This window comes from Hippocampus zosterae, chromosome 2 (genome assembly GCF_025434085.1).
Source record: "Hippocampus zosterae strain Florida chromosome 2, ASM2543408v3, whole genome shotgun sequence".
NCBI classification, from domain to species: domain Eukaryota; kingdom Metazoa; phylum Chordata; class Actinopteri; order Syngnathiformes; family Syngnathidae; genus Hippocampus; species Hippocampus zosterae.
Window position 1 is genome coordinate 12,215,535 of NC_067452.1, and position 12,606 is coordinate 12,228,140.

The window sequence follows — 12,606 nt, forward strand, 5'->3', positions numbered from 1 at the left end:
GGAAATGCAGACACCGAACACAGAAACATGTAAAAAAACAAAAAACAAAAAAACACCTTATTGTATTTATAAGATAAGATAACCTTTATTTGTCCCACATTGGGGAAATTTGCAGTCTACAGTAGCAAAATGGGGGGGGGGGGGGGATAAAGTGTTTAATTGAACAAAATTATTAATTAATTATTATCAATCTAAATGGAAGAATTTCAGAAGCATCTCTTGTACTAGATGTCACGAGGTCAGGGCTCGGCAAAGCAATGAGTTGTGCTGAGGTTCATGCCTGAGGGCAGGGGTGGCCATTAGGTAGATGCTGATCTACCGGTAGATCTAAGACAGGTCCCAAGTAGATCCGAGGAGTGTCGAGGAGAAAAAAAAAAAAACAACCATTTGTGTGTCTTTGTACATGTTAAGACTATATTTTTTGTGTTAATGTACGCTGCACCCTAATCATCCTATCAGTTTCATTTTCACAAAATAAATATTTAAAAATAAAATAAAGCAGGAATCTGCTTTAAATAAAATAAAGCAGCATCTTGAATTTACGGTGGCGCGTGATTACGTCACTGGAAGTTGCTGGCTCTCAGCAGTCTGCAATTGCAGCTTGTGATCAGAACTGTTGCACTCTATCTTTTATCGTCATTATTCTCATTCAGAGTTTGCTTCGTGTCCAATTCACCGAGGGCACGAGCAAAGAATGGGAATCTAGGAGGGCCCAGGTAAGCACTTTAAAACGGCACGTGTGAGCTACGATAGTTAACAGGCTGCAAAAGTGCGTCGCATGCCTCAGCTTCAGGCTGTTTCTCATCAGGGCGCGAGTGTGCGTGTGTGTGTGTGTGTGTGTTTGTGTGAACAAACAAAGAATGATAAAAAATATTTGGGAACAATCGCAATCTGATTTCCTTACTGGTATTCAATATGCCACTTATTAAATGACTGCACTAAGTGGTGCCGGTGCTTACGTACTGTATGTATCACTCATTTGAAAAAGAACAGGTTACTGTCAGACTTGATGTTGAAAGTAGTTTTTTACCAGTGTTGGTTTTCGTTGGTCTCTTACAGATCCCATTTCCAGTTCTGCGAAATTATAAATGTTAAGACATAATGTCTTGCATGTTTGAGTGCAGCTAAATTTGAACAGATGTCACATCTCTGCTTAGAAGAACGGCAGCGATTTGAACCTATGTGCTCTTATTCGTGTCCTTAGTGGCTCATTGGTGCTTGCTCCACCTCATGCAGAGGCGATTGCTCTAAAGGGGTGTTCACACGGCAACTTTTACTCTGGTGTAGCACCGGGGCTACCCGCCTAGTAAATGCTCGTTTGCGGGGCAGTACCGATATAAATTTGGACGTGTGAACCCTACGGGGTAGACTCGCTTCAACGCGCGAGAAGAATTGATTACGTACGGGTATTGAATGCGTTGCTTTCGTGCTCTGTTGGACTTCCGTCATCTTTCCTTTCTCACTCTCATCCTATTACGGTGTCTGATAGACTGCAGCCTTGATTTGTCCTGAGAAGTATAAACCATGGTTTTTCGATATGTCACAAACAAGGCGGGGAAAAAGAAGTACACTTTACGCAGCGCATGTTTTATTTCCGTATTATTACGTATCGTATTGCACGGCCGTAGAAACTGCCGTGTGAACGCAAGTGGGGCTGCACCGGGGTTAACGCGCTTCTCTTTCGTAAGCAGCTTTTTACCTGTGAATGCTCCACAAAATTTACATCGGTGTAAGATACATCGCAACAAAATACGTCGGTGCAGCACCAATGCAAATGCATGTCATGTGAACACTCCTTCAGACTGGAAGGGAAGCACAGCTTCCTCTAAAATGTCAAAAAATAAGTGATCAAATACATGTGTGTACATACAATTCCGTGGACATGTCATTGACTAAATATGCGCTACAAAGCGCTCAACTTTTGTTCCGAATAAAAGCTGCATACTACTGGTTACGACGCGACTCTCTTCTCATTCATTCCCGCAGCTTCACTGTGCTTTAAACTGTGTGGACGCTGAGAGTCTCCAGCGCGGACGCTGGGCATCTCGAGAGTTCAGGGCCTGTTGTCTCAATGCATTGAAACGAGACGAGTCATAGGATAATTGCTGGTTTTGTCTCGCCCTGTCGGACGCTCAGCGTCTCTGGGAGTCTATGGGCAGTGGGCGTTTATGGGCTGGCCAGGCCTTTTCTGCATGATGATTGGATGATCTGTCTGAGGCCGAATCTCTTTTTGATTGACTGCAAAATGAGCCAATCACCGATCTTTTGGTGTAGGCAGCTTTGGGAGCATTTTTCAATTCTCATTCTGTGCTGAGCTGAACTGGACACGTCTTCTAATCATCTTACAACACTCTATTTGTTGAAAACGACTAGCGACAAATTAATCTTTTATTTCTGGTGGGTTTTATTGTCGTTTCTTGTGTTCGCAGACAGACTTATATCACCACTGTTGAGACCCTGGAAAAGACAGGGTCACAGATCATTTTCTTGAAAAAGAACACAGAGTAGAATTCACGTATAAATAAACGGACACATTTTATGATGTAGCCCGAAATTGAGTTTCCCCTCCGTTTTGTGCGATCAGCCTAATTAAATTTGTAACATTAAATACATTAGCCTGACTTTGGAAATTGAGTGTGCATGTACAAAATGTCTGAAAACGTGATGTTGGAGATAGGAAGAGAGACAGAAATCGGCACTTGCCAGTGACAAGCCTTCACAAACCAGTTTGTGGGAGATTGCGCAATCGGAACGTTCGCTTGGCTGCTCGCTGCCCCATTTCACGTCTTGCCCATGAATCTGAAAAGCCAGACAGGCCAAGTCCACTATTTTGACGATGAAATGACTGCTATTATTGGATTTGAAAAGAACATTAATATCAAGCACACGCAGCGTAGAACTAAAATGGAAACTATTTCTCAATCAGGAGTCCTTTTCATTTCCTGCATTCACTTAGAATTTTCCTCTGAAATCGATTAAAATGTGTTTTTACATTCACTTTCATACATTCCAAAAATATAGATGTATTTGATTTCTCGAAAAGTACTTAGTTAATTGCTTTTTTGGAAAAAATGCAATGAAGAATGTAAAATCATTTTACATATTTGTTTGACACTCATTTTATGAAACCATTTCTTTAATGCTTTATTTTATATTGCACTTATATTGAACTGTGTACAGTTCTTTTTTGAAACATTCATTTTGTGCAATGAAACGCTTTGTTGTTTTTTTTTCTTCCCCCCTCCCCCAATTTTGCTGCTGTAGACTGCGAATGTCCCCAGTTTGGGACAAATAAAGGTTATTTTATCTTATTATATTAACTGTAATGCCTAATTAATTACACTGGTCGACATTTTTCAATCAGAGATGGTTAAACCTTTGTAGCTGACTTTTTTGCACCGTTTCCAAATTTGGCCTTGTTTTTTTCTGTTGCACATCAGTTTTACAGATGACTACTACCACTACTACTAATAATAATAATCATAATAATAATACTAATTACAATAATTGTATGTAACATATCGTAATATATTTAGTAAGATGTATGACTTAAGGGTTAGGTTTGGCATATACCAGATTTTTTTTCTGAAATGTCAGCTATAAATTAATGCGTGGTAAAATCCATATTGCGCAAGCTTTTATCGGTAAAACATTTGCTATTGACCAGTGTTATTTCATTCTTTATCACAGATGCAGCTATTATGAAAGCACTGTACTGCATAAGTAAAGCTGAGTCAAGTGTTAAAATAATTTATGATCCATCCATCTATTTTCTAATCCGCTTATCCTCACAAAGGTGTCGGGCATGCTGGAGTCTATCTTAGCTGTCTTGGTACATCCTGGGCTTGCTGCCAGCCGATTGCAGGGCACACACAGATGAACAACTATTCGCGCTCACAGTCACACGACAATCACACAATTTGGAGTGCCGAATCAACCTACCATGCATGTTTTTGGAATGTGGGAGGAAATCGGAGTATCCAGGATAAAACCTGCACAGGCACGGAGAGAACATGGAGACCTCAGACAGGACGGCCGGGGCCGGAATTGAACCCTGCACCTCTGCACTGGGAAGTTGACGTGCTAACCAATTGAACTCCTTCCCACAACTTATGAATTAAATCTAAATTATAATAACAAAAATAATTTGAGATACCAAAGAAATATATACAACTTCACATAGATTCTAATATATTGATTCATTGTGTACGGTGAGCGGTTGAAACAACGGATGAATGGATGATGTATGTTTGCATATCGCAGGGCCCCCTTTGACAAATTTTGGGAAATTTTTTAATTTGAATTTTGTCAGAAATCTCTACTATTGATCAGTCCGCATGTGTGTGTGCTCTTTTTACAATTGATTGACTGAAATAAAAGGGCTTGCTCTCTTTCATGACGCACGGTAACCGGGTGAACACATGTAATTTTTGTGAGTCTCCCGAAAAGTTATGATTCTGGAGGAGCAAGGATTCAGCCTGACGCCATTGATATTTTACAGATTTGAATGCTTTTTCATTCCTTGGAAATCTCACCCGGCCCATTCATCTCTTTTAAAAAAAATCTATTGTGGCCCTTTCAATAGACACCTTTGCACTAGATGATGGTGACAGGTGTACCTAATATTATGACTGTTGAGTGAATGTGCATGTGTGTTGCTTAATCATTGCAAAGCTCCAATACTTCTCCACATTATTTATGCTGTCCTTCCCTTTTATTTGGGAAGAATTTCCACATAAGAAGCTGTTGTGGCCCAAGGCCTTTTGTGTGTATTCAAATATCTGTGACAGAATAGCAGAGACTCTACCCGATGCCTTCTCGTTTTTTTAAACTCTCTCCATTTATTAGGTGGAATCTGCGTTGCCCAGTCATTGAAAATCCCGCACAACCCCAAGATGGAGGATTATGACAAGGCCATCCAACAACTGCTGGAAACTCAGCACTCCAGGGCAGTCGTCATCTTCGCCAATGAAGAAGACATACGGTGAGCACCGCCGCACATGACGGTGTCCTCCGTGCCGCTCAGGCGTACCGATGACTTGCCATGTTCCACTCCTTGGCAGCTCCAGAAGACAAGCCACAGGCAAAGATTTTCCATGCATGCAGCACGTCTGTTATACAAACGTGCCTTTGCAAACACCAGAAGACATACACAGGGAATACAGATCACAAGAGCGCAGCGCAGATTTGGTGTCAATTACACTTCCCTGTAGGGAAGTGCCACCTCCAAGAACACACAAATATTTGCTACAGTACTTGCCTTTTCTGTTGTTGTTGGTTTTTGTTTTTCAGTAAAAACACAAGAAATGTGTGATTAAGTGGCATAGGCGTCAACAATCGACTGATCGCAGCCACCCTACAATTCTGAAGTTGGACATATTCTGGCATCCCTTCACTGGCTCCCCATACACTTTAGAGTTATTTTCAAGATCCTCTTATTTGTCTTCAAATCTCTGAATAATATCGCGCCACCATACCTCTCTGAGCTCATCCGCCCCTACACACCTGCCCCGCGCCTCAGGTCTGCGGACCAGACATTAGAAGTATAAATACAGTTGACTTGACTTGACTTGGACAATCCTGTGATGAGTTTGCAAAATGAGAAACCTTGAAAAAGCACCGCGTATGACGGAATCCCCCTTTCATGATGATCAGATGGAATAGTTACCCGTTGTCTTCGAGTTCCCCTTATATTTCAAGAAGCATGAGCCTAAACTTTCCTGGAAAGCCAACGCTGCGGCCACAGCCACAGCCCGATGTGTAGCCTTTGACAGCTCGGTTCAGGATCAAATAGCCATTTAGGATTCAGGCATTAACCGATTTCTCCATTTTGATTCATTGCACTACAAATTGAGCGGAAACGGTGGGTCACACCATGGTGTCCGAAAAGCGTGTGGCATGAATTTAGTTCAAAGCACATGCAGACTTACTTTTCATATGATCTTGGTGCAGGGTTTACCCGCCTCTGGCTGCGATAGGCTCCAACACACGCGCCATCCCAATGAGAAGAACCTGTAGAGAAAACGGATGGATGGATGGGTGGCGGTTGAATTCCACACGCTTTCAGTCTAAACCAAATGTCCTTGCAGGGGAGTCCTCAATGCTACTAAGAGGGCCAATCATGTGGGCCATTTTCTGTGGATTGGATCGGACAGCTGGGGCGCCAAAAGCAGTCCCATCCACCACCTGGAGGAGGTAGCAGTGGGCGCCATCACCATACTGCCCAAGCGCTCTTCCATTAAAGGTATGAACACGTCCCGCCACAGCGCACCACGCATGCATCGTTAGTGTCGTGACATTTCACTCGATGGGACCAACCTTTCAGCCTCCTCCATTTTTTTATCTATTTAATTTCAGATAATGAAGACTAAACATGCGTGCCTTGTTGAGGGATTACAAGAGATTTGAAATCATCACATAAACTTGGGAAGGATGAGCTTGGTGATACTCCAGTTGGCATTATCATGTGAGATGCGGTCTGCACTATCGTAAGAATTTAAGTCCTTGTGTCTGCTTCTCAGCCTTTGACAAGTAAACACTGGAGTCGACAGTAATGTATTACGGAATACATTTTTTCTTTGAACTTTCTGAAATTCATATATAAGATATCCTTTATCTGTCCCACACTGGGGAAATGTACAGGAAATTTATATGCCAACTCCGCTTCTAATTTATGGTAAGGTATAGTTTTAATACCACATTCGGACTAATAAGATTCAATGCAAGAGCTCAGAAATGAGTACTGTTAATTTTTGACCAACGCTATTAGAGCGGTCCATTATTAATTTAACAACAGGCTTATAATGGTGGGTGTAATTATAGCTCTGCTAGGTATCACTTTTCAGTCAGTAGTTATGAAGGTTTTATGAATTGGGCGTAATTAGTTTGTGTACCCGATAGGAAGGCCGATGAAAAGTGCAATAAGTAGTGACCGAGTCCTTGCCAAAAACAGAGGCTAAAATTGCCTCTCGTTTGCCCTTTTGCTAGCTATAAATGTTCATTTGAGTATTAACGGTACTATACGTCTTTAGGCTGGTTGCGTGTTGCGTTTTTGTTGTTACTGTTTTTATCACAGGCTGCTTGGGAAAACGGTGAAAGCCATTGAAAGATGATGTAAAGTTTACTCGTGGTATCAGCTTTTTATGATAAGCCCTCACAAGACATGATTGCATGTCTAGAACAGCTTGAAAGGCATGACTTCACATCAAAGGCTCAGAGGGGATCGACCCTTTTCTGTTGCTGGTCCCTTTCTCTGGAATGACCTCCCACTGAACATTCGGCTAGCCTCCTCGCTGCCCATCTTTAAAGCCCTCCTCAAAACCCACTTGTATTCTTTGGCCTTCGACTCAGCATGATTTTACTGCTTGGTGCTTTCTACCGCCTTTATTACCATTTCGTCTTACTGTTTATTGTGTATGTTAAATCGCTCCATGTACAGCACTTTGTATGCAGCGATGGCTGTTTGAAAGTGCTCTATAAATACTGTTGACTTGACTTGACTTGACACATATCTGGATGATCGTCTCTTCCATGAAAAACAAACACAAACATTAGCATGTAATTCCTCTACACACCAAGAGATTGATTGCAAGACATTTTGTGCACTTTAAGACAGACTTTGTGATAAAATAAAATATGTCGATTTACCGTATTTTCACGACTATTCGACGCACCGTACGGTTGGGCGCAGTCTCATTAATGGGTGACATTTCTGTATTTTACGCATGGACAGACCGCACTGTAACAATGGGCGCAGTTTTACAGTGGTAAAACATACGCCAGCTTAAACATACGGCATGCATGCGTGCACGCTAACACGTTAGCTTGAAGCATACGGTAGCATTCCAAGACATACAGATACAAGCTAAAAACACGTTTTTAAAAAGGCAACGAAAGCAGAACTGAGTTCGGGTGTATTTTATTTAGCCATCGTACAATGTTCTCACGTTTTTCGATCAATCATCACCCAGAAATCCATCAAAGTCCTCATCCTCTGTATCAGAAGCAGAGGACTGCACATCCCAGTTGTCATTGAACGCATCACATGCTAAAGTGTGAGTTGCTACGCATTGTCGAGCGGAAAGGAGCAGTAACAGCAAAGTCAACATTTCTCTCGTTTGAAGCTTTCCCATATTTGAAAGTAAAGAACAGAGCGAAACATGGTGGCAGCGCGTGCGTGTGTAGAAAGAATTGAACAATTGTGCAAGTACCGTAATCCATCAAAAACGCCGCGTTCCCGCTCGTTTTTGCGTATTGTGGCGTAACTCGCCAAGCGCTGCCTCTCACTCTTTGTAAAGTTGTATTTGCCACCGATCATCCATTGTTCCCATGCCGTTCGCAACTTTACTTTGAACGCCCGGTTGATGCCAATGTCCAGCGGTTGGAGTTCTTTAGTCAAGCCTCCGGGAATAACGGCAAGCTCAGAGTTCATTTGCTTGACTTGGTTTTTCACTGCTGCTGTGAGATGGGCACGCATGCCAAAAGCATAACCGGTGGCTTTAAGTTTGAACTGAGCTTCGTAGGCGTGTCTCTTTGTCGAATTTATTTTCAGGGGTTCTTAGAAACCAAAACCGGAGTTGTTTTGCAACAATGCACATTGCCACACTCTATACAAGTGTTGGTACTGGCTTGAGGCGTCCCTTTAGCGTCCACTTACACACCCACCCTTCACCATTGGCGGACTGCTCCCAGCTTGCCTGTCCTCTCTCTTTCTCTCTCCCTCTCCATATATGTATATATACACACCCACCCTTCCCCGATTGGCCGACTTCTTTCCCGCATGCCTGGCAACAGTCACTTCCGCCTTTTCTCTATATAAACAGCGTGTCTGCTGTCAGTCAGATTTTGGAACTCAGCGCATACAAAGGACGCTCCGCACCATAAGGCGTCCTGTCCATTTTGGAGAAAATTTAAGACTTTTAATGGCGCCTTATAGTCGTGAAAATACGGTACCTACTCGACACCCTGATTGCCAGACAGGTCTCATCTATTTCTGCTTCAGCTGGCAATTTCCTCCAGTGACGTTGCACAGTCCTCAGAGAGCGCCGATGTCCTTGATGCAAATACTGTCTATTTGGCTTGGAGGAGGGAGGCCAAGGTCACGTTGCTCACTGTTGCTTTGGAGTAACTTTTTTTTGCCTGACATTTCGCTTGAGGTTTGTCTAATTTGCTTCCACGCCATTTGCAACGGCCATGCGTAGCTTAAATATTGTCTCTGAGAAATTCTGATGAATCAAATGGCATTTGTCATGGCCTATAGTCACAGGTAGGTTGTGGCGCGCTTGAGTACATTTGCTCACTTACTTTTACTTAAGTAACTTTATGGATAAATTCTACTTGTCAGAGTTGCTTTCATGCAATACGGTCGTAAATATTTTTGCATCGTCACGTCATTGCGTATTATTGGCTATTTGGCGGTATTTCACAGCTTATTATTTCTCCAGCAAACTGTGATCTCTCCACAAGTGCGACTCTCATTACCTCTGCCTGTAATGAAGGTTATTTTAAAATAAAGAAAAATTACATTTGCCCACCTTTGACAGAGGACTGACACATCTGGTGGGGAAAAGGAACATTCTCAGCAGGGGGCGTTATGTATTGCATCCTACAAGAGCCATGAATCATTGGAATTGAAGATCCCGTTGCTTTTTCTTTAATTAGGTGACGCCTGGCCATGACAAATGTGTGCTGCGGGGGTGCGTAAGGTTAAGATCAGTCCACTCTGTCATCGTCAGTCAGTGGTCTCCTGAAAAGAAATTGATATGAATCATCCGGGTTCCATTAGTCTTTCCCACCCACGCCTCAGATGATGTATGCCACAATAATGAGGAAGCCAACGGAGACTTGAATGTGTGAAATGAAATGCAGAAATATCTTTGTGATCCAAGTGATGGGAAAAGAGCAATTGTCAATTCTGTCATTTTAGGATTTTGAGCCACAATCGGTGGAAAAGGTTGCTCTAAAAAAGAGAGCCCTTGGTTGTAACAGCCTTTCTGTCATGAAAACGCTCCATTCAAAAAAAGTTGAAAGAACCCTAACTTTAATACGCGGCGCATGCTTTCAACCATCGCCGGCAGCTTCGGGGAGGTGAAGGAACCACTTCAGTACCATCAGGGCTTTTCAGCTCCAGGCAAGAGACTGTGGCACCATTTATACTTCTCGTGCTATTCATTTTGCAGCCTCTATTACTGAGTTCTTTATTTATTTAATTAGTGCACTTCCTAAGAAGACGAATGTGATTTGAGTTTCATAGGGCTTCAAAAGAAAAATAGGTGGTGATGAGGTGGCACTTGCTAACCAGCAACCGCCAATCCCTGCTGGCCAGAACCATTCTGTCACCACCGCACTGCTGCATTTCATTCCCCACAGGTATGAATTGGACCATAATTGGGCCAGAACTGAGGCTCGTTCCTCTTTCCTCTTTTCACAGGGTTTGATGAATACTTTACTGCGCTCACCCTGGAGAACAATCGTAGGAACGTTTGGTTTGCTGAATTCTGGGAGGAGAACTTTGACTGCAGGCTCCTCAGCGCATCCAAGAAAGAAGACACCAGTCGTAAATGCACAGGTACCTGCTATTTTTTCTGCAATGCACAATCCCAGCAAGGGGGGTCTGAAATGAAAGACTAATCAAATGTGTGTGTGTGTGTGTACCTTTTTGTCACGTTTCACGTTTTGAGTTTGGCATGACTTTGCATGAGGGCTATGAAATGAATTTGTAATTGTAATTGTAATTTTGGCCGCCGCGATTAAATTAAAGTTGTCGTCAGCGATATTTACATTTCAAATGCAGGCTCTGCTGCATATTTAATCAATAACGTCTTCAACCAATAATCAACCAACCACCGGGGCCAAAAGCATGGCTAAGGCTCCCTTAAGCTGCCTCGATGAACAAGTGAACACACCTTGCCGCGGGAGACTAAAGTCAATTCTGCGGATTGGATGAGAGACTTCATTTGTCATTCTAAAATGACAATCCATTCATTATAAAGTCTCACGTTGTGATGAAAACTATCGACAGTTTGTTGAAAAGTGGTGCAATAAAAATCCAAATGTTTTCCCTCAGTTAATGAATAACTGTGAATCATGATTTTGATATTGATAAAATATAATTGTGATTACCATTTTGGTCGTAATCGTTCAAATCTGCTTTGCATTAGAAGCTGCAGATAAAGCACTGACATTCTATTGGCTCCCTCTCAATGCAGCCGAAATGTTTGTGCCCAGGGGGTTGACGCAGAGTTATTACTGGAATAATAAGAACGCATCACGTCACGTGTCTTGGTCATATTATAGTTACACCGCCTGCTCCTGTGACAAATATCCTGCAACTCTTCTGGATGTTTTCTTTCCGTTCCCTCGTGACAGCGGTAGGCTGTTTATCCACATTATCGGGATCATTTGGTGCCTTGAATAATTGATATGTGTCAGGTTGACGTCAATGTTTCACTTGGAAGTGTGGATTTGATTCCTTTAAGAAGTTATTGCGCAGTGTGTCTTTTCTGTTTCTGTGCGTCGCCGAGGACAGGAAGTAGTTCATCATATTAGGCCCTCTCATCGTGGATGGCATACATATTCATTTGAATTAGGTCAGCATGCGACAATGTATATATCCATCATTGCCTATGTTGTTATTACAATGCATCTTTTAAAGACGATACTCTAACAATCGTAAAAAAATATATATTGTTTTTTTTAGGGAGGGGTGGTTGAGAAAAGACCACTTTAAAGCACCCTGAACATTTCTACAATGAATCCTCAACATTCTAATACACTACAATGTCACATCAAAACAGCAGATAGTTTTAATTGATATCTTTCACGCAATTTCTTTTGAACGCAGCATTTGAAGAATATCAGGTTTATGCATATTTATACTTCTATAACATGCTATGAAATGGACCTCAGAACCGTTTTTTAAGCTGTCTAAGAGAAAGTTAAGCATATTCTATTAAATAGCAGGGATGTGACAACCACTTTTTATTTTTATTTATTTATTTATTTGCGTCCCAATCGGTCAAATCAAATCACTTGGTCTTGAGCAGGGGTGTCAAACTCATTGATGGCCCGGGCCACATTTTATTTACCATTTCACTTGGAGGGCTGTTATGACTGAAACCATATAGAGAAGTCACGCATAACTGTTGATTCAATTATTGTTTAAGTTACTATCATGAGGGGTTTGGGTTATAAGAAAATGCTTACAGAATGTATATCTTATTTATTACGTATGAGAATTTAAAAGTTTGGTTGACATTTTAGAAAGGATCATGGAAGTTGACATATTTGAGCTGCTTTCACGGGCCACGTAAAATTATGTGGTGGGCCAGATCTGGCCCCCGGGCCTTGAGTTTGACATCCGTGGTCTTGAGTATTAGCCAATATTGAGTCAGATCCCCAGCAATGCAATCAGAACAAATATTGGATGCTTAGTTCTCGACTTTGCTCATCCATAAACAACATTATTGAATAATTGACTCGCCGATTGCAACCACTGGGGCACAAGCTTGCATGTCAACAAAGAATTCACACTTCTATTTCAAGGTATGTCTTACAACGCGTCACGCTAACCTTTTTTGAAGTCTGCTTTTTGAAGTTCGCTTTTTG

At 41.9% G+C, this 12,606-nt stretch overlaps 1 protein-coding gene across 2 annotated transcripts in view; it reads left to right on the forward strand.

Moving 5' to 3' along the window:
• Nucleotides 1-12,606, forward strand: part of LOC127595941 (metabotropic glutamate receptor 7) — a 124,273-nt gene that overhangs the window by 60,225 nt on the left and 51,442 nt on the right. For both annotated transcript variants that reach the window (XM_052057987.1, XM_052057988.1), the window contains exons 3-5: nt 4,849-4,984; nt 6,090-6,244; nt 10,430-10,567. In XM_052057987.1, the coding sequence (XP_051913947.1) occupies nt 4,849-4,984; nt 6,090-6,244; nt 10,430-10,567 (429 nt within the window). The remainder of the gene's footprint in view (nt 1-4,848; nt 4,985-6,089; nt 6,245-10,429; nt 10,568-12,606) is intronic.